Here is a 23,500-nt window from a genome sequence, read left to right as displayed (position 1 = left end):
TGCTTTTCCCATCAGCTACTGTAGCATGTTCCCAATCTCTGCTGCTGAATCCACAAGCGAGAAAAGATCTGTCAGTGTGATAAAAGTTTTCCTGCAGTTTTGACCAGAAATACCATTCCAGAGCCAGGAAAGTTTTCCTCTACAAATTTGTTAAAGCTGGTACACTGCCATGAAATCTTTTGATTTGGTGAATTGTCATTTCCAGTAAAGAACTATTTTTTTTTTTTTCCCTGAGATTGCTCTTCTTGTTTCAGTAGAACCACAAATAGGAAAAATCAAGCCTTGGTGTGGTAGTTTTCATTTCTCCCTATGAGTTCCACTTCTGTAAATGATCTTTAAAATCCTTCCTGTGCAAAATAAAGCTTACATTGCAAGAAAACGTGAGGCAGTTAGTAAAGCATTCTCTTTGACAGTTTCAAATTCACCTATAGATTTATATAAAATTTCCTTCATCCTACCACTTAGCGGGGAAATCCTAGTACTCTTGTGAAAAGTGAGTTAGGAAATAAATATGAAGATGATCCTTCTTTCCTCTTTGAGTCATCTGTAAATACCACCAAATTGCTTCTGATACTTTTAAAGGAAAAGCATATAATTTTTTAACCCTGCTTTCAATCCTATAACCACTTCCATGAATAATCTGAAAACCATCTGGTTTGGTTTTTGGGGTTTTTTTAATCAATTTCCTCTCCATTCCTTTTTTAAAAAATTCCTGCTGTTATCATGCCATTAGACAGAAACTTAGTCCCCCTCTACTACCTTTTAATTCCTTTACTTTTTGGAAAGCAGCTTCCAAGACAGAAACAGAAACACCCCATAGGTAATTTGTGGGGCAGCTGTGATCCATGAAGCCTTTAAATGTAGATTTTGAAATCCCAGCTGTCCCAGCCCTACCAGGTGATACTGCAATGGCTTCAGGGTTTTGTCCTAGTGTTTCAGACATTGTCTGGTGTTGAAGCCAGCAGGCTAAGCTGATATTGCAAGGTCCTAATCCACCATTGGTTTGTCACACTGAGATGTGTCTGTGGTGACTTTGTTGAGAGCATCAGTCACATCACTGGGGTGGAAGTGCAGTTGCCTCAGTGTGACTTCTAATCTATTGGGCAGCCATTTTGACTAAAACTGAGAGAGTAATGGTTTTGCATGCTATGTGCATACCTACACTAAAGGAATTCCTCGTCCAGGATGCTTGTCATGGCTATTGATGGCTTCTTGGATATTGAAAGATTGGGTTTTTGTGAAAAGCACAATAGTAATTTGGAAATGGATTTTTTTCTAATTTTCCTGTGCTTCACTGGGAGCTCTTGTCAGCCAAACAGATATTCCTTGAGTGCTAAAGAGATTTAAAGTTTTGAAGATACCTCTGCTACTGTTTGGTTTAGGAAAAATGTCTGTATTTTAAAGAAGTATTAATTTTTTGGTGCAGGTGATATACCACAATGTCAGGTAAAAGGGAAAAGAGAAAGATAAGCCTTTTTCCGAAGAAAGCAGACTGACTTTTAACATACAAAGTTCTTAGAAGTTTTATTCTATTGCTCAGCCAGTAAAGCAATTAATTGTGAAATCCCTAGGACTTCCTCTGTATCTAAGATACCAGGATTTCCCAAGTAAGCAATTTTCTGATATTTTTTTCATGTTAGCGTGTTTTTAGAACTCAGCAATATATTGGGATTTTATGGGAGATGCCATGAGAAAGTTAAGGTGAGAAGTATAATTAACTTGGAAAGCCAAGTAGCTTACCCTAATGGTGCTTATGTAGGGAGTTTGGATGGAAAAGCTGTAGTGTCATAAATTCAAACCTTGCTTAATTTGTGATAATTCTTTCCTATATGGGAACCCTTAATGTCAAGGCTGTGTTGCTGTCTGCTCCATATAGTACACATCATAAGCATCTAATACCAAAATTTATGAATTCTTATGTTGAATTTTCTACTTGCTCAGTTTGGCTTGTGGAGAATCACTTTTGGATCAATTTATGCCTCATTTGCTATAGCACATTGAGTAGTAACGTAATAATCACTATCTATTTATGCTATGTAATGTCTGCATTATGAATGTATTAGAAGCAGCAAGTATATTGTGCAGTGCTTTGAGCTCCTGAGAGTACTTTATTATATCATTATGAGTTTAAAATTATATATCTAATGTATGTTTTCTTTCTCCTTTTTCAGATGTTTAACTTACCCATGGCTCTTTTCATTCCCCCTTCGGTGTTTGCTGTTCATTTACAGTTTAATCTACTTTACCAGTTTTGGATACATACAGAGGTAAACCAGGTTTTTAAGCCATACCTAAACAGTTAGCCTGGAGCAGTGTCTTGGAAATCCACTAGCAGCTGATTTATTGTGTAAGAAAAATCTTTGTCTGACTTCTTTAAGGAGAAACATCTGTTCATTTTTATTCCTTTTTCTGAATATATATTGCTAAGTTTATAAGAAGCAATGAGGCCAGTTGGTCCCAATTAGATTTAGAAAAAAAAAAGTAACTGTAAGGAATCAAAACTTTTTGCTATTTTAATATTGTATTTTCCTATCTTGCAGCTTATTAAACATTTTTGGCAGATACTGAAACTGATTTCATTTCTAAGATAAATATTTTAGGGAAAAGCACCCAAATGCTGGTGCTTCTTAAAGATTATTTAGAGTTGCAAATAAATTCAGATATTGTTTCTTTCTTAATGCAAGTAATTCTCAGATGAAAAATGCTCTATCTGTATCTGATGGCTATTTGTTTATGACTACACCACTTCCTTTCTGCTTCGTGAATGCATAGACCATATCTAGTTTACATACATATATGGTTAATAACACACTGTAATTAGTAAGATGTTTCCCACACTTCTCAGGTAGTTCAGTGGCCTTTACCTTCTTCCTTGTGTTACAATAGAGGTATTTAAAGGTACTTTATGTTATAAGTCAATAGCATATTTCTCAGTAGCCCCAGGGAGGCTGTGAGCTAATTATTTCTATGACACTTCCTCCTATGTTTGTTCTGCCCAGACAGATGCTTTTTCCTCTCTAATTTCAAGATGCAATATATAGGACAGTTCTTTGGGAAAGGAATTTTATTTTCTTGATCTGCTAATCTAGGTGATTATGTTGCTTAAATTGCAGATTTTTCTTTCATCTTTTCTGTGCATTTCATTAAAAATAGAATTTTAAAAATATATAAATAAAAGAAGATCGTTATAGTGGACCAATAGCAAGTTTTGATTGTTAACATTTTGTTTCTGTTGGACACGTTTCTAAAATCATTAACAAATGTCTGATGATCTAAAACACCACGTAAATAGGGAAGGCTTAGTTAAAATGTCACACCTATCACTAGAAGTGGCATAAACTGAAGCAATACACATTTAATCTTTTTAAAGTATTTAAAAAAAATTCAAGCACTCTTTTAAACTATATGAAAGGAACACTAGGACTCATATGTAGCAAGTTTCTTTAACCATGCTTTAGGTTCTCCAGATCAGTTCTAGTGTGCTTTGCCACTTAAAAAATTATGCATCATCTGTGTCTTCTCTGGTGTTTGAAGCCATCTTTTCCTTGGCTGAGAGGTTTCTAGAATTCTGCTGTGCAGCAGTAACTCAGTGAATCTCAGTACTGGTGCTACAGTGCGTATCTAAAGTTTCTGAAGTGAATTTCAGAGGCTTATGAATTGCCTACATCCCTCTAAAGTGCTAAATCCATCATAGGGCTTAAAAGGAATTTCCATAGCATATGTGCAATGTGCCAAGTTTATACACTAGTCTAAACAAGAATGAATTTCAGTCTCAATGAAAAGATAAGCACTCCTTACTATTAAATTATTGTGCAGTAGAAAAACAATGGACCTTTTGTATTAATCCAGTTGATCCACTCATAGAACTTTGCTTACAAGAGAAGTTATTCTTAATGTTGATATTGTTGATTTTATAGCACAGCTGAAATTGGTTGAAATATGTTGAAGTCATGCTCTAAGGTCAAAAATTATGTCAAAATAGAAATAGGGTTACACCATGTATTAGCGGATTTCCTGCTCTCATGGGCAAGGCATTGACAGAAAAAAAGTAAGGAAAGGAAGGGAAATAGTATCAGCCATTCAGGTTTATGTTACCTTGTATTTTTAGTGAAATTAATATGATGCTTCACCATTATATTGGGTTTTCTTTGCAATAACTATTGTAATTTAACTGTTTAAAGCAATTGCTGCTTTTTTTTTTCCCTAATGATCCTTTTCTGAGTTTTGATGATCCTAATTGTCTTACACAGATTATATTGATATGAAAATCCTTTCTTCAAGTCTCTGTTTTTTGTCAGTTTACTAACATACAAAGTTTGTTCAGGGCTGTAGCCTGGGGTTCTACAGCAAACAGCATCCTGTCTCAGTAATGCTGCTGGCCCTTGCTCTGAGAGCAGATATTTATCATCCCTCAGCAGCTCTGGTGTCCTCTGGGAGCCCATGGAGGCTGCTATTACATGTCATTAGGAGTCTAGGAGAGATACACTTCATTATTTCCATTCTACCAGATTAATATTATAGTAATGTAATAGTTTGCTTCTAAAATGAAGGAGCAGTTGATATTTCCCCCCCTAGATTTCTATTGCTTTTCATTAGTATCAATTTCCTGAGATACAGTTTGGCCCCATATTGATTGGTCAAAGATGTTTGGAAATTGTCACTTTGTGACTTTTGATTGCACATCTTTCTCTTTAAGAAAAAATAAAATATAGAAAGATGTGGGGGAAAAAATCTCTTTAATAGATGGTGTGTTTTTTTTGTTTTTTAAATATAGGACTGAAAAGGAAAGCACATGCAGAATTTATTGTTTTATAGAAGAAAAAAGGTCTAATTAAGTAATAGGAAAGAATTTAAGTACATGAAAGTTTCTGAAGGAAGATGTTTTGTTTTGACAGTAATTTAAATTGAATTCATTAATTACAAAAGAATTATCATGCTGTGTTGAAAATTTCTATGCCATGTTTCAGCCTACAGCAAAAGTTTATATCCAAATACAATCCCTGATATTTTCCTATACTTAATTTTTACATGTGTCCAGTGTTGTTTTAAACAATATTAGGAGATGTTTCCTGTGTTATAACTTTGACCTGTCTCATATTTGTTACGTCAGTTTTTGTCCAGCTTTACTACCAGCAGATCAGACATGGTCTATTTTATTTTAACTCAAGTGACTCGTATATTCTTGTGAGTACAGTATCATAAAGATCAAAAGTACACATTCGTTCTACCTCATTTAAACTTCTGTATTTCCTACATGCTTGGTATGCATTAGTTCTTTTCATTTTATATAGAATAGTACAGCATTTTAAGCACTATAAATCTTATATAAAAATTATGCTATTATTTTGGTGCTGGATTCTTTTACTATTGTTTATTATTATTGTTATTAGAATAGACTATTGATACAGGAAAGGCATGCCTGAAATTAATAAAATCATGTATGCTAGAGTAAAAATACAACTTTGTGACTTAGGTGATGCATTTGTGTTCAACGTTTTGGTTTTTTTTTCACTCCATCCTGGATCAGTGGACCAAGACCAGAGATGAGATTGGAGATTGAAAGCCCAGGTCTTGCATTTTGATCACAACAACCCCATGGAGGGCTGGGAGAAGAGTGGCTGGAAAGCAGCCAAGCAGAGAAGAACCTGGGAGTGCTGGTTGACAGTAGCTGAACATGAGCTGTCAGTGTACCCAGGTGGCCAAGAAGCCAATGGTATCCTGGCCTGGATCAGCAATGGTCTGGCTGGCAGGACCAGGGCAGTGACTGTCCCCCTGTACTCAGCACTGGTGAGGCCACACCTTGAAGCCTATGTCCAGTTCTGGGCCCCTCACCACAAGATATTGGGGTGCTGGAGTGTGTCACACTCCAAGAGAAGGACAGTGGGGCTGGTGAAGGGTCTGGAGCACAAGTCTCATGAGAGTGATTGAGGGAGGTGGGAGTCTTTAACCTGGAAGAGGCTCAGGGGAGGCTTTATCACTCTCTACAGCTGCCTGAAAGGAAGCTGCAGCCACTTGGGGGCTGTTTTCTTCTCCAGGGCAACCAGTGGCATAACCAGAGGAAATGGCCTCAAGCTGTCCTAGTGGAGGTTCAGATTGAACATCATGAAAAATTTATTAATTGGAAGTGTGGTTAAGCTTTGGAATGGGCTTCCCAGGGAAGCAAGGGAGTCACAATCTCTGGAAGTGTTCAAGCAATGACTGGACATGACATTTAGTGCTATTGTTTAGTGATATGGTGGTGTTTAATCAAAGATAGGAATTGATGGCCTTGTAGGTCTTTTCCAACCTTAATGATTCTATGAATATTGCACCATGTACATGACAATCTGAAATTATATCAGATTTTTTTCCAAGGATTTAAAATAAATCTCTAAGTAGCACCAAAGCATTGAAATAAACGCCTAATAGTTTATTTAAATGTAAAATGAAAAAAAAGATCAACCCAAGAAAACCTCTGAGGAAAACATTTGACAGTGATGGGTTAACTATTGGACTTGATAATCTTAAAGTTCTTTTTCAATCTAAGTGATTCTGTGGTTCTGTGATCCCAATAAATCAAGACAAAAGTAATTTATTGTTCTATCCAGTACTGTTCAGGTCAATTGAATGACTCAGATCTGCTACTAAATAGTCTGGGAGAAATGCTTCCATGACCAGACAGACCATTCTCGTCTAGATCATAAGGGAAGTAAAAAAAAATACTTCAGTCAAAGGGCACTAAAAAACTAATTTTTCAAAAGCCACAAAATGTTTCAGAACTGTTACTGACAGACAGAAATACTGCATTTCAGTTTATTTTCGCAGGTGATTCAGAAGGTCTATGGCTTATATTAAACTATATCCTTCCATTATGCCTTTATTACAACCAATAAGTTAGGTGTGTTTATAAGCTGATAGACACCTGTGAAAAAACAGAAATTAGTTTCTGTTGGTTTAGCTGTAATTTTTATGAGATGTCAAACTGTATTTAGAAAGTATCAACTGATCCAATCCCTGATGGTAGTAATTGCAGCAGCAGATTATTCCTTGCCTATTTGATCTTTGACATGTATTGGTTTCTGTTTAGTTTTCTAATATAAGGGAAGAATATGATCTGCCCTTTACCATACTCACAGAAGTCAGTTTTTTTAAGGCATCTCTTTTCACCTTGTGTAAGTCTTTCTACCTCATCCAGCTCTGGGAGCAGAAAAAGGTGACCCTCAGCTATTAACCAGGAGTAACATGGGTGAAAATAGGGGATGAATGGGAATAATTTTAGTGACACCTCATGCAGACTGGAAAGAGAGGCATAAAATTGCTACAGATACAGGGGAAAACTACAGTTGTTTTTATCAGAAACTACTCATTAGTAAAACTGAAACTTGTTGAGGAAGTGTATGGTATTTGTCAAAAGGACTTTTTTCACTTGCACACACACAGTGTGTACTGGTCTAAGGTTTTTGTCTAAGTCTTTTGTTGCCTTTGGCTTCTGCTCAGTTTTCTTTAATGAAAAGCTTTGAAAGAGAGAAATTGGGAATTCTTCATGCTTTCATGCCCTGCACAGCCCATCTGGGTTCCCTGAGTTCAAGTGAGCTCTTGTGTCCCAGTCTTTAAATTCTTGCATCAATCAGATCGTACCTAGGAAGCAGGCCAGATTCGGAAAAAAACCTGTTTCCTTTTGACTTTCTTTTCCAATAAGGAAATCAAACCACCAGATTGAGGAACCAGGTAAAATTAAGGAAAATACATAAAAGTATACATAAGTTCCTCCAAGTAGGAGTACACCTGAGATTACCATCATATCAATAGCAAAAGCTATTCTTGAAACTCTAGAGGACATATTTGTGTTTTTAAGCAGAAGCTGTTTGAGATAAAAATCTATTAGATGGTGAAAGAATCATAATTAGGACACTATGAAAAATAAGTGACAGCATGAAATAATAGATAAAATATTCAGTTATTAACTTCCAGGTCCTAACAATTGAGATTGGTCTATTTCTTTGCAAATTTAATTTCTCAATTTTCCTGGACCTATGTTCTCTGCCTTGTGTGCTATAGTCTCACTTAAATAAGCAAAAAGGGATTTCAGGATTTAAAAAAATGTTACAAAGTCTATTTCATCTATTTCAGGTATTTGCAGTAGTTTTTTAATCAGTTTCTCAAAACTGAAAAGTAAATTTGATCAAGAAACAAGACTTTTGAATTTAAAAAGCATTTTAACAAAATTTATTTGATTATTACAAAACTTATTTGACTCTTACATGTTTTACTGTTTGTATTGGAAAGAAGATAATTTTATTCTTGTGGTTGATTTGTGGAGTTGAAGGAGGGTTTTGGTAAAGAGCAAAAGTATTGAATAGCTTGCAGATAAAAATGGAGATGCTTTGTTGAGAGGTAAAATATCTCTGGGCCCGGTTTACAAAGTCATATATTTATTCTTAGTTTACTGGACTGTGAATATTTCGTATTAGGTCAGTAAGATACGAGTCAAATTTAACACATGAAAGGGTTTGCAATATCATGACATACAGGTGATATTGCATGGATCACAGTGGAAACAGTATGAACTGATCTGATTTTCTGGCCAGGATAAGAAACGTTTGGCTTTTGTTTTGCTGCTGGTATTTTAGTTTGTGTTTGTTGGGGAAGGGAGGGTTGATTGTTTTCTTAATCTAAAAAGTATCATCAGTAAAAGGTAAAATCAGTAATAATCCAACATATTAAGTAGAATTGCTAAACTGCAGTATGTTTTGAATTTGATTCTAGAAGGTCACTTTGAATTCAAATACCATATGCCAAGAAAACCTTTATTTTTCTTAATTCTAGTACATTGCTTCATTTAATGAAATAATGAAGTTATTTCCTTTAATTTGGCCACGTTAGCCATAAATAGAGACAGCTCTGTCTGATGTTCCCTTTCAGATTAGAAACACACACATCTGTCCCTGTCAGGTTACAAGGAATCAGAACTTTACTATTCAGAAGACTTTTGTAAAAGTCATCAAAGGAATGAAGGTAATTAGAGGTGATTACAGCCATTCTCTTAGTCTGATGTTCGAGATTGTGTCAGTGAACATTCAATGACATGATGATTTAACTGGAATTCCTAGAAACAGGCAGCATCATCTGACAGCCTATTGCATACTTTCTCACTGTAACAAAGATCCAAGAAATTATTTTAAAAACAATAAGGCAAGAATTATTTGCTGATTTGCATAAAAAACCCAAACTAAAGTTTACAAAAAAAGTTCTTGCCCTGTTCCTGATAGCTGCTGATTTTATCACTCATAAAATCATTATTTGTCTGCTTCAAACTCTCAAATCGCATGCTTACTCTGGAGAGAAAGAGAACGAATTCAAAAAAACACCAGGAAGATAAACATACTTTCTTTAATGCAGACAGTGACTTTGTAGGTCCAGATAGGCTATATATGCAATACAGACATTAAAACTTAAGCATGATTCCAAGAAACAAAGAGATCTCACTGCTTCAATCCAGCCTGTCTGCCAAAAGGGCTTATTAGATTTTCTGACCAACCTGTAGGATCAAAGTCTTGTCATCACTGCACTTGCCAGAACTCAGAAAAGAGCAAAGCTGACAATGCTATCATTAAACACAAATACTTGCAATAACTGTAAAATATGTTCCAGTTTTCCATGTTTCACTTGCCCCATGAGGGGAAAAAAGTATTGTCTTTCTAGATATATAAGGCATATAACTCTGCTTTTTGTTTTAAAGAAAAAGAATAACAAAAGAGAGAGAAAATAAAACATTCATAAGAGAGCACACTGTTCTTGTCCTGTTAAGTGTAGGCTGCACTTGAACACAGCATACTGTAGAAAAACATAGTGGGATGAAGTTTGGAGTTCCTTCCTTGGCACCCAAAAGCTCAGTGATGATTCAGGATGCCAGTGCTGCACTTTAGTAGTGTCAGGACGAACCTCCTATTTTAACTGTGTGTGAACTCCTATTTTAACTATGCTGTGCACCCAATTGCTCTGAATTCAACATGCAGCACAGGAGCCGTGATCTCAAGAGTGGCTGCTCCACGATGATAGGGTTATGTTGGTGGTTTGCATTTGATGGGCAGCAATCCAGACAGAAGAATCCTCCCCTACCCCTGTTGAAGCTGGGTCACTAGTGAGGCCAGAAATAAAAAATTTTTGGGACAAGAACGTAATCAGTGACTTAAATTTGGATCCTAATAGTTAAGTCCTTGAGTATGAGTGTTGGCTTCTGTTCTTTGCACCAAAGATTTCTTGCAAGTGACAGCTGTGAAATGTTTACTTCAGCAACAGTGGGCCTGACTATTGCTAATTTGCCTGCAGAAACCCTAAAACTAAAGACCGTACTTCAAAAAATTTTGTTTAGATCACTTCTGTCTATTATGTCCCGGAGAATTATCAAAATAAAGTGAAGTGATATGCTTAAAGCTGTAACACATTCAGTACATTCTGCATCCTGGAAGAAGAATCCAAACAATTCATTTACCAAATAAATGTAATGTAATAATGGAGGAATACCACATTAATAATGTTAGAGATCCTGTTCTTTGTAAAAAAGAAACCCTCTTTTTCCATCTTATTACACATAATGCTTTTGAGTTTTTCTCATAGCTTGTATTCATTGAGAATCTACTTAAATTAGTTATAGCTTCAAAGCCAACAGAAAATTTGAAAGACCCTTCTTTGTTAAAATCACAAAGTATAGGCTGCTGACTATTTTTTGATCTGTTTAAAAAGGAAGATTAAGAGCCTCACTTGGTTATATTTTAGTTTATTTCAGGACTGGCATACTGATTTATGACTTTTGGAGTTTTTTCCTGCAATTGCCAGAATGTATTTGTCAGGCTGCTGAAAAATACTGAAATAGTGTAGCAATTTTTCTCCTGGAGTTTGTTTAAAATGCTTAACTTGATATATGACTGAAAGTGTGACTTGCTCCGTGCTCTGCTATTTGTAATGCTGCAATTAAGCCAATCAGTTACTTTTCATTTTCTGTGGAAAAATTGATTGAAATTTCCTATATGTGCTCACCTTTCCCACAAGGCTTAATTGGACCTATAAAGAAAACAAATAGGTTGCATCCACTTGTTGAAACAGTTAACTTAAATATTCATGTAAGATGCCAATTTGATTCAAACCTTACCTCCTGGTTGAGGTGTAAAACAAGGAAAAGTGACAACAGCCTGCCTTCAAGATAATTTATTATAGACACATTTTGTAAGTCTGTATGTTTATATATAAATATGCCCTGAACCAGACTGTCCATTAAAACTAGGCTTTCACCTCCCGTTCCTACAATCCAGATTTATCAGAAATTCACCCTCTGTGAAACTATTTATGATCCCAACAGGCCTGATTCCTCTCACTTGTTTTATTTCTAAACTATAAATATTGTTTTTTCACTCCTCAGTGTGGAAATTCAGCTATATCCATTTTACATGCTTACTGGAGTAGAAAACTGCCTAATCAGATAGGAAAACAGTTGGCGGTGTATAAATCCGAGTTTGCCAAGGATTTCAAAGTGTGAAACTGGCAGACGAGCACATATCCTAGGAGTTCTGCCTTTCCTCAGCTTCCCTGTAGAGATTTTACATGGCAAATCTGATCACTAGAGCCATCTGTATAAATACATGGGTGTGTTGTCCTGAATTAACACAGCAGCTCTACTGGGGAATGTAATTAAGGTCATATTTTAAAATTTCCCCACCAGACTGTCTGAAATATAGATTTATATACCAGGAATAAGAATCTTACCTTGATTTTGATGAGGAAATGACTTGTAATATGTGTTTTACTACCAACTAGTCTAACAGAAAGCCCAGAGTTCAGAGTGCTCCTTAGTGATGCTCCAGGGATGAATTTACCCTCTCCTGTCCTGCACATCAATAACACTATGATACTGAAAGTAATGCTGTGCTACAAACAGCTTTCCTTATGCTCAAAAGAAAAAAAAAAATCAACCCAGAACATTTTTTATATGCGAATGGTTTTAGTGTAAGGTTGCCTGTTTTACTCAGTTGACATTCCTTCCCAACATTGACGTTGAAACAGAGCTAAGTAAAGATTCATGTGGTAGTGGTGACAGGAGGAGTTGTTACACAAGATGTAAAGTTTCCCTTGGATTTCATGTCACGATTTTTTCTCATTACTTAAACAAGAACTACATTGAAATGGTGCAGGTACCAGGCAATAAAGACTTCCCTTGGTGCTGACAAACTCTGAGACCGCAAACGGAGGTGCTTACATGCCACAAGAGATATTGCATAATGTTCTTTCCCTTTGGGCTAGGGATTGCTGTCACAAAGGAAACATCTTTATATAAGAATGGCTATTGTATAAAAAAACCCATTTAGTTCTCATTATATTTGAAGATTTCAATTCCAGTAATGTATGAAAAGTATTTCTAAGTATGCCTTATTTATTACACTGCTTTTGGAGTTGCTTCAATTATTGTCAGTAATTCTGCTTTATTCTTTAGTAATACCCAAGTATAACAGAGGAAATACATTGGCTTTTTAAGGAAAAGAAAGAAAGAAGAAAACATGTTTTGTAGACAAAACTTTTATAACCTATATAAATGTGATGCCTGCATATTTGATTTGGAGGTACTTTATTGAGTCCATTTGTAAGGATTTTGACAAGTGAAAAATTATTTTGTGGCAATGGGATGTTAAAAAATAAAGGAAACAGGAAAAGAGTTTTGTTGGAATGTTGCAGTTCATCTATGGGTCACTGGCATGGGAGTTTAGGTGCACATGATGTGTTGAGAAAGGAAAAATTGGAGACAGGAGTTGATTTAGAACAGTAGGTGTCTGTATCAGGTAACAAACACAAATGTAAACCCCCAGTCATATTGGTCAAAATACAGATAAGGTTATTGTTGGACAACAGTTGGGGTATTTCAACTTCTAGGGGATCTGTAGGTATTTTTCTGTATTCCACAAATGACTTTAAGATAATCACATGCAGAATAGAATTATTTTTTGTTCACAAGCAGACTTTTTTTTTTTTTTTGTGAGTAATATGAAATAAAGTTTGAAGTACTGATGGTAGGGTTACTGAACATTGCCATTTTGACTATTCTTTTTGTACTTTTTCAATACTTTCCAATAAAAAAGTCAGATACAAAAACTAGAGTAGCAGGTTTTTTAAAATTAAAATATCAATTACAAAAATTACAAGCATCAAAAACTAAGCTGATCTTCTTATCGCATTTATTTGGTGTTGTTTAAAAAGTTTAATTTTTTTTTCCTGATCTGTGAACATCGTGAAAGCTCTTACTCTAAGAAACCAATTTGAGTACAATGACATTTGTAAGCTGAAAATGTTTTCCTGTCTGAATGCCTGAAACTTAGTGGTCTATGTCCTTTGGTGACTGGTTACAACTGCAGTGTAAGCTAGGTTACTGCTACAAAGAATGCTTATGAGCTACTTTGAAATTGCCATTCTCTAAGGAAAATGTCTGGACATAATAAAGACACAGAAATAAGGATAGACTGACAGATGAAAGGTAGATGGGTAGGTAGAATGCTTACCACCGCCTTTTTTCTCTCTGGAGATTCTTTTGAAGCAGGGCTGTTGCTACACCACAATAAATTTTGTTATGAGTCAGTTCTTATGAAATTAATTTCTTTCAGTATGACTACAGTAAGTCCCTGTCAGCTTGACATGACCATGTCAGAATCTTGTCTGGCAAAAATTGTCTTACTATCCTATCCAATTTACTTTGGTGAAAAATCTGCTTGTAGGAGTTTTGCCCTGGGTAATATGGCAGAATATAGAAAAATTCAACAAATTTAAACAAAAGAGCTGTGTTGTTTGTCATGTACGTGCTGCAAGAGCCTTTAAAATTCAGCTTTTCAGTGGTGATATATTTCTGTTTCTTGGAAAGACATATGGTTATATTTATAGCATTTATACATTTATAAATTTTTGGCACCAAATTTTTTCCTCTGACAACAGTTTTTAATGTTTTTTTTTAGGAATGAGCTAAATATCTACATGTAAACTTACTGATGGCACAGGAAGTTTCTAGAAATAGCACCCTGTACTATTTTGACTATCTGGTGGAAAAATATTTTTGATGTGTTTTAGACAAAGAATTGATTTATGAATTGCTAATGTCAACATACTAGATTTTTGCTTCATCAGGTACAGAGTTTTGCACCCCCTCTGAGCTTTAAAGTCATGTGGTTATAATTGTCTCAGATGATATTTTTGCCAGAGTGGGGCTAAAATGTCTTTGCAGTGGAGGTGACCCTGAGTGAATGATGAATCAAAGTAGGCTTGGGTATCAATCACCAATTATGCCATAGAGAAGATATTTCAGTAGATTTTTATATGTCATCACTCAAAGACTGTTTTTAAGGATGAGAGCGGATTCATTACCCAAAGAAAGTACTTTCACTATTATTAGTTAGAAAAGATTATATAAAATTTTATATATAAATTTATATAAAGTTTTACCCTGATGTCCTTAGAGAGTCTCAAGACAAAAAGTTCTGCTTTAGTATAAGGATGTGCTATGTAGACTTTCAAAAGGATGAATTTTAGTTTTAAAATTTTAATTCGATCAGCTGGGTATTGAGATCTGAAGGCATTCATTCTGAGGACATTTTGTTATGATCCACCTGCAGGGTAAAGGTGAAGACTGCTAATCCTAACTGATTCCCTGCTCTCCTAGTACTCACTTGGTTTATTTTTACAAAAATTGTTAAAATGCTGAGCTAAAAATACATTAAAACCAACTGAATCAAAGTTAGTTGTGGTCTATTAGATAAGTCAATGCTCTCAGGTGCTGGGCTGCAGTTCAATTCAAAGCATTTGTCTCAGAATAAATTAATGTAATGGTCACATCTCACATATCTTAAACAGTGGGATGTTCTGCTTGAGAAAGGCAGGAAATGGAGCTAGCATGAATGATGAATTGTTTCTTACCTTGAGGTGGTCTTTTTAAGACTTTAACTTATTTTGAGAGAGAGCTGATCCTGCTTATGTTCTTCTTGGCTTCATAGCTAAATGAAACAAAACAAACTTGTCTCAGGATTCTGTTTTTCTTGTCAAGTGTGAGCAGGATTTTGGGAAAGATGGTCCAAATATTAGTTCTCTGTACATGAAGAATTTTCGTATTTCTATACTCCTTCAATTACAGGAATTCTCTACTTAACCAATTCTTTTTGCTGTTATTGAAGAGAAAAAATGGGGAAAACGATATTTTTTTTCCTTTTATTATATTTGCCTGATTCATAGCAATTTAAATACATCTCAGGAATATCGTAAGTCTGCTTTTTGAATCTTAATCTACTTGCACTTGCAGAACAGTAATTGAAGAGACATGGAAGTGCCATATTTCAGGACTTTGTTCTGTAAACCTTAAAGGAATGAAAATCCTTTTTAGATGAATGGACCTGCTCTCATGAGTAATAACTGCACCCGTAAATGTTTGTTTGTTTGTTTGTTTTGCCATTATTATCTCTATTATTGTATTACAGATCACCTCTTTTGGCAGCATGAGTGTTAAATTTACTAATTAATTTCTCTAAAAGGAAATTAATTATGGTTTCTTGGATTTGTTTCGTAAGGTCTAAGCATTTTTATTTAGCTGCTTTAATGCCCCCTGCTCCCTTTTAATAGCAGGACATTATGGCAATAATCAGACATGGTGCATGGATTCCATGTCAGAATATACTGTGAATAGATGTCCGTTTTGGTCATCCAGTGATTGCATCAATTTGTGACAGATGGATTTATGTTTGGGATTAAAGAACGGTTGCTGTGCTCAGGTGTCCACACACTTTCGTTGAGCTAACCAAAGCACCAAATTTGAAGTCAGTGCTGGCTTTCTTCTGATTCCTTAGTAGCTGAGAGTATCTAATTTAGCAGAAACCCTGCTGATGCAAACTTAATTTATCAGCATTTTCTGACAAAGCTTGAAACACCAGAGTGGGCTTTTGGCAATGGATAATTTCTATCATTTTTGGTTTGGTACTAAAATTATCAAGGCTACCTTTCTGTACTGTTGAGTCATTGCCTTAGATTGTAGCTCCATGATGAATTTATGCTGATCTACTGTCTTTTCATGCCTCCCACTCACAACAGTGTATTTGTGACCATATGCTGGACCAAAATCAGGGACTGATCCAGTTAAACTAACTTAAAAAACAATACAAAAGCAGTTTTGATCTACATCAGTTCCCCAGTCAGGTTTGTTGTGTTAGTGCATTTGTGCCGGGATAAGAGAAGGTTACTGATAGAAGAAACAAGCAGTCAAATGTACTGAAAGGGGAAGGAGTACTTGTTTCTGTGTCAATGCCAGATATTTGCTGACATAAAGTGTTTGCATGACTGGGATGATAGAGTTGCACAGAATCCCAAGCAGTGTCACTGGATATGGATAAGAAAAATGAGTGAAACAATTTGTATGGAATCACAGAATAATCAAGGTTCTTAGTGGCCTTCAAGACCAGTGAGTCCAACCGTGAACCCAGCACCACCAGAATCACCCCTAAGCCATATCTCCTAAGTGCCACATCCAGATGCCTCTGGAACTTTTCCAGAGATGGTGACTCTACCACCTCCTTGGGCAACATATTCCAATGCCTAAACACTCTTTCAGTGATTTTTTTTTTTTTTTCTCATGTCCAATATGAACCGCCTCTGGCACAACTTAAAGCCATTTCCTCTTGTCCTTTCATTTGGGACATGGCAGAAGAAACTGATCTAAACTTCACTACAACCAGGGGAGGTCAAGAGCAGTGAAGTCCTTCCAAGCCTCCTTTGCTCCAGGCTAAACAATCCCAGTTCCCTCAGTCGCTCCTCACATTACATGTTTTCTAGACCCTTCACCAGCTCCATTGCCCTTCTCTGGACATGCTCCTGCCCCTCAATGTCCTTTCTTGAAGCGAGAGGCCCAAAACTGAACACAGTACTCAAGGTGTAGCCACACCAGTGCTTAGTCCACTGGGACAGTCACTTCCCTGTGATTCCATCTTACCAGTTCATGATTGCCAGTTCTCTCAAATATTCTCATGGAATAATGATAAAAACAATAAGGAAATTTTCATTCTAGATCAGAAGAAATTAGCTTCTGGACCAAAAATAAATTTAATTTATTACTTTTATTTTAATATTTTTAATGAATTTTTTTTCTAACTGCTATGCAGTGAAATTATTCAGAAAAAGAAAAAATTGCACTTCTGTCTTTTCATGTAGTTCTCCAGAAGATAAACATGCTCTCTTTAGCTTTTTCTCCTTTTCATTTCCCTACTTCTTCTTGGTCTTATACAATATTTTCACGTTCATTGAAACATTACATTTTTTAAGGTTATCACCAAACTTGGGCCTCTGGAATGGATACTTAATACTCCCAGTCATCACAGAGTTCACCATGGTAAGATAAAAGTGGAACCTATTATTCCTTTTTTTTTTCTCAGGGTCACCATTTGTGTAGTAATAGTGATATAGTAAAACTGTACTGTAGAATCGGTTTTACAGAAAGGTTTTAGTTTTAACCTCAACTTAGAAGTGGTCCCTGTTCAGTTAGAAATTTTAGAGTTTTTAAAAAATATATTTAGAACTTATGTTTAATTTAAACATTTATTTGTTTAACTGTTGAGCAAAAAATTAAGTCTTGATAAAATGAAATAACTTGATGACTTTGAGCAAAAAAAAAATTCAATGTTTTTAAGTATGAAGAGTGATAGAAAAATATCTCATCCTGTGGGGGTTCGGTGCTGCTTTCAGGGAACTCGCGTCCTGTTTTCTGGCTAGCTCTGGCACCGAGCCTGCATTTAAGGGATACAGTTGGGTACCTTTCCCATCTTGTCTTTGCCTTGGGCAGAAGCGTGGCAGTGGGGAGGAATGAAGAGAGGACTCACGTGAGGTTCAACTGGGGTTTATTTCACCCAGAGAAGGAACCTACCAAAAGCTGATTTCCCCCTCTGTGTCTCACTTTAAGTACCGGGGTGGGGTCAGGGCAAGGAGACAGCCTGGAACCAATCCTGGGGTGGGGAGGAGTGACCCAGAACACAAAGGACACACAGTAGAACAATTCCATGCATAAAAAGGGGAGTGGAGAACCGGGACCCTGCCAAATCACCCGACAGCCTCACTAGAACTTTCCAGGCATCAGGGTGGGGCTGCAGAGTGATGGACAGGACTCATAATTTGGGAGAAACCAAAAAGGAGTTTAACATGGGGTACATGGGACAAACCATTATAAAACAAAGAACAGAGGCACGCAGAAAACTGGTAAAACCCAAAATGCACCATTACATCATCCTTCCCTGACTACTGAATCATCAACAAACACACTTTTGCACTCAAATTCAAGCATCATATATATGAAAAACATGGCAAGGTTTTAGGAGAATTTTACAATATTTTAGTGGAATTTAATTTCAACTGTTTGAATTATTGGTAAATCTATCTTCACAGAAATGCATGATGATTGATTTTTTTTGTCAGTATTCAGAGGCCTTCAAGACTGTACTGCATATGTAAATTGTATTAATAACTCCACTGCATACTGAAAAATGCCATGAACATATCTGAGAAACAGAACTGGATTTCATAGATGTCCTTAGCTCATTCAGTGTGCAATGATAGTAAGTTTAAAAAAACCTAGGGGAACGGAAGAACAATTTAAAACAGACTCAAATGTAGTTACATGTAATGAGAATATCACTAATGTTTACTATATCCTCACATATAATCACTGTACCCACAGTGGTGATGTTGTAAGTGTCTAGTCCTTAAAATTTGCACACCTACTGGTAATCCTCAGGGAGACACTCTGCTCTTACTTGCTCACCTGTAAATCTGAGCTATTGCTCTCATCCTGACTGGAATTAAGCTGAATCATTATGGAGCTGATCAGGGGCTGTACAGTTGCTCCAGATCATCTCCATGTACTTAGGTATGTGTAACCAATGTTTCTTCCCTCATAACTTTTAGAGTACTGCTTATATACAAATATATTCCCTAGAGAACATAGAAGGATCAGTTTTCCTCACACTGAAATTAATAGTGCAGGATCAGACATATGACACAGAGGATAGAGACACCTGACAGACATTAATGAGATGACTACATATATATGTATTTAGCATGTATTTTCTTAGGTGTAAACTGCTGGGATAATTTTTGTTTGCTTTTTAGTTTGTCTTTTATAAATGTATTTTGGCCTGATTTTACTTTTCCAATCTCACAGAAATATTGGGCATGACACATTGTATTTGTATGTTTGAATCTGAATAGAAAGAGAGCAATAAGGCTATTAAGGGAGAAGTAAATATATATATAAGTATGAGGAGTGGTGGGTTAGCTATCTTTTAAAGTTATTCTTAGATTTTAAAGTGATGCAAATGATGATTTTCCATCATAATTCAGTTCCTAGAATTTTTCTTTATCCTATTACTTGTCTCATAATTGAATTTTTATTTTAGGTAGAAATCCTTACTGCATTGACAAAAATTATGGTGGCACACTCATTATCTGGGACAGGATATTTGGTAAGTAACAGAAGGTGTTCTCTGTCATGTTTAGTCAGTGTGGCAAAAATATGTATATTATTATGTATATATTTTGAATTTGATTGTCATTCTTTTGTTTTCTTCTTCCATCAGGAACATTTGAGGCAGAAGATGCAAAAGTTGTATATGGCTTAACACATCCAGTAAATTCATTTGATCCCATCATGCTCCAGGTGCTATAGTTTGTTTCACTGATTCTGATATCTTCAACAATTAGTCATATTCAAAAGAAACTCCTTTCTGAGGCACAGTTGAGGCCATCCTTGCATTTCTGACCAGTCATTTACGTTACCTACAATTTCTTCAGTATTTCATTATGAGACAGTCATTTCTACTCACTACATTGAGTACATGCAGAGTTTGTAGTAATCATGAAAATATATACAGTAAAATTAACAACTAATTAGAACAGTGATATATAAGGTGTTGGACTGAATGAGATGTGTTTTGCAGTGCAATACATAGTGAAGCATAGACGAAAGTATATAATAACAAAAATACCCCAACTTATTAGTGTGATTTATTGGTCCAGGTTTCAGTTAAGCTAGGCAAAATTTCTCTGCAAAAACATGAGAAGCAGTGGAGTCCATATTTGCTTTTCATGACTGTTCATCCAAGGAAGAATCTCAAATAATGAGAAATTTTACTGTCCGGGCTGGAAAAGTGGGAGGATGTGCAATTATATCCATTTCAATCAGATACTAAGTAATCTAGTTATTGAGAGTATGTCATTTGAAGGTCACAGTAACCAAATCATACAACATAAATATAGCCATACAAAGTACCACTAAATACTCAGGAGTTATTACAGGAGACACAGATGGAAAAACAGATTTTTCTTTGAGCAGAAGTCATTGTAATCCTCACCAAATTAACCAAGGGCTTCATATTGCTTTTGCCTACTTCAGCCAGGTTTTCTGAACTGTCTTCATCTATATCTAATTTATTCTCTTTACAGAGTTTGAAAAATCATTTATTTAAGAACTAAAAATTAATAAAATAAAATACTTTATTAGTCTTTATTTTGTAATAATGAAAAATTACTTACTCTTTTTTTTTTTTCCAGTTACGTCCCTTGGCTCATATTTGGAACACATTTTGGGCCACACCTGGATTCTGCAATAAGCTTTCTGTCATATTCAAAGGGCCAGGCTGGGGACCAGGCAAACCTAGACTTGGCCTTCCTGAGGAAATCCCAGTGGTAAATAGAACATGCACAGGCTTTCAGTTGTGTGTAATTTACTTGGACCTCTTAATGCTACTGGATCAATGTTAAAAACTCTACACATGCTATTTTAAATTAGCAAATTAGCAGTCATAAAGCATGGGGGGAGATGAATTGGGAAAAGAAACTGAAGGAAATGAATGTTTTAGCTGTGGGATTTTTTTTCTTTTTATTTGAAGGAAAAAGCGTGTTTTTAAAGTTATTTTTCCATTATTCATTTCCTGAAGAGATTTTCAAATTTTTTTTTATGGAGTACAGTAATTTCTCTTTGTTTTTCAGCTGTGGACATGCAGAAACACACAAAAATTAAACTCTGTCTCAAACTAGGTAGTACATAAGTTTGACAGTAGATTATCTTTCTTCAATTATCTGTCTCCCCTTTTGTGCTTGTAAGTGTAAAGAATATTAAGGAGCAACAGGCTGGAGCAGGTCACTCTTGAAGGCAAATAACTGTTTTGCTTTATACAGATCACTGGAAAAGAAGTTCCCTTCAATCCATATGTACCAGCTTATCTTAATTGCTATGCACTTGTACATTTTGCTGTTATAGTGGACTTGTACACCGAACTTCTTGCTTCTATGACTGTAAGTAATTCCTTCCTTTATGAAATAACATCTCCTGCTAATAGCAATGATGCACAACATGTTTCAATATTAAAGGATTGGGCAGTGGCTCTACAGCCAACTCATGTCTTATTTGAACTATAAAAATAATAACTAGATTCTATAAAAGGAATTAGCATAAATGGCTAAATATGTAATTCCATGCTATTAAATATACATTTGATATTGTTTAGTAAACAGTTTTTAATAACCGTATCGATTATTTACTTAATATAAATGATTTGCCTAGAAGACGTATGTGTCTGCTTCAGTTTTTAGAAACTCATGAGGGTTGAAACTATGGAGTTTCAAGATGTTAAGGTTGGTCATACCATTAGATGCCCAGGCTTTAGAAGGAAGATTGCAATGGTCTTGCAGTGCTTGCAGATGGGTGGATTGGTGTCAGTAGGAGTTCAGAGTTGCAGGAACACAAAGTCAGGGCAGATCTTTCTTCCAATCACCAAGATACAACAGCACTGATAGAAGCACAGCAAGTAGAGGCATGTATCTATCACCACAAGTTTGCCTGATGGAATCTCTGTGGTGAATGGTTCCTCTATGGATACCTGGCAGCCTGTGAAGGGGACTTCAAGGCCACGTCCACCTAAAAGAATCAAGACATTAACTGCTTCTAAGGTTTCACATCCTTCCAAGCTCTGTTTTTTCTTTCCCGTCTTTATAACTATCCCTTGTGTACTAAAGCTAAAATTTCATAGTTATGAAGCAGGATTTAATGTATATAATACCTCCATAAAAGAAGTCTAAGACCTCTCAAGAAAACACCACAAAACTCTATTTGTTTGATAAAATGTCCTTTGGTCTTCTTCTTAAACTGTTTCTAATCACACACAGCCCTCCCACCCCCCCTCCCAGTTAAACAGCAGTGTTCCTACTGTGTTTGTGTCACCCATGTTGCCATAGGCAGGCTGCAAACATACAAAGGGCCCCTCGGGTTCTTCAACCCTGTCCTGGCATGCTCACCTGGCAATCTCCAACCCTTAGCCTACAGTGGTCACTGTCCCCTGTCCCCTTCATTGGACACTGCAGTACATAGCATTCCTGGTATAATATAAAAGCTACCTCAGGGATACTCTTTGGATTAGTATGGAGTTAGTCTATGTACTGTGTTTACCTCTGCAAAGGGTCACACTGCAGTTGTGGGGAATTAGGAGATTACTAAATCATCTGAGGCTTAGTCTATTAAAAGGACAAGAAATTAAGCCAAAGGTATGAATAAATATCTCCAAAATATACAAGTCAAACACTACACACGATTGTCAATGTTCCTATATTGAGAAAAACCTCTGCAAGATTTTCCAGATATACTTCTGGATTCCTACATTTTCATAAGAATCAAACTCTGAGGTTTTTTTCATTTTTTTCATTCTGCTGTTGGGTTTGTTTTCTTTTTACTCTGTTGCTGTTGCTTTCAGCAGCCAGACTTGAGGAGTCTGATTTTTTTCTATTTTTTCTTCTTTTTTCTTTCGGCCTTTTTCTGGTCGTGGAAGGAAAAATGGATGATCCACATTATTTTATCTGCTGGTAACTGCAGCTGTTTAAGAATGAGTAATAAAGAAAGTTGAAAAATGCACCCAAGCCCCAGATAATCACTAAATTATTTCAGTCATGGAGGAAACATCCTGAAGATGCACCATTTATGAACTTCCTGAGGAGAAGCAACTAGAAAATTCTCTGCACAAAACTTCAGGGTAATAAGGTAGTAAGGACAAAAAGGAGAGCACAGGGGCCTGGGAGCACACCTCATCTCAGGACATAAACCTTCAGCGTGGGTGTAGAAAGTGCTGGTCCCAAGGCGGAGTTCCAGCATTGCTCTGCAGTACAGTGGGGAAGCTGTCATGAGAAGGAAGCTTGTGTATGAATAACTTTACTTGGCAAAAATCTTTCTTCAATATCAGCTTTCCACTACACTGAGTTATGAAATGTCTATGGATACAACTGGAACGTTCTGTCTGGCTATGAATTATGTCATAACTGTGGCATAGCTCCATAAATGGAGAAAACTAACTGTTTTCCTCATCTTTAGGTATAAGTTCCATTTCATAACAGCCATAAGACACAGCACACAGCTATTACATTTCTCAAGTGATTACAGTTGCTCAGTGTTTGGTCTCACGCCCTGTAGAAGTGTTAAATT

General features: G+C 36.0%; 1 protein-coding gene across 1 annotated transcript in view; it reads left to right on the top strand.

The window, feature by feature from the left end:
• AGMO (alkylglycerol monooxygenase) overlaps nucleotides 1-23,500 on the top strand; it is a gene marked incomplete at its 5' end in the record, with an annotated part of 191,022 nt that overhangs the window by 80,397 nt on the left and 87,125 nt on the right. The window contains 6 exons of the mRNA XM_083855917.1: nucleotides 2,172-2,267; nucleotides 17,308-17,374; nucleotides 19,431-19,496; nucleotides 19,611-19,690; nucleotides 20,584-20,718; nucleotides 21,211-21,327. Of these exons, the coding sequence (XP_083712043.1) occupies nucleotides 2,172-2,267; nucleotides 17,308-17,374; nucleotides 19,431-19,496; nucleotides 19,611-19,690; nucleotides 20,584-20,718; nucleotides 21,211-21,327 (561 nt within the window). The remainder of the gene's footprint in view (nucleotides 1-2,171; nucleotides 2,268-17,307; nucleotides 17,375-19,430; nucleotides 19,497-19,610; nucleotides 19,691-20,583; nucleotides 20,719-21,210; nucleotides 21,328-23,500) is intronic.

Source organism: Zosterops lateralis, assembly GCF_965231275.1.
Source record: "Zosterops lateralis genome assembly, chromosome: 1".
In the NCBI taxonomy this organism is placed as follows: domain Eukaryota; kingdom Metazoa; phylum Chordata; class Aves; order Passeriformes; family Zosteropidae; genus Zosterops; species Zosterops lateralis.
Note: the sequence above shows the minus strand (reverse complement) of the source record. Positions and strands in the feature narration are given on the sequence as shown.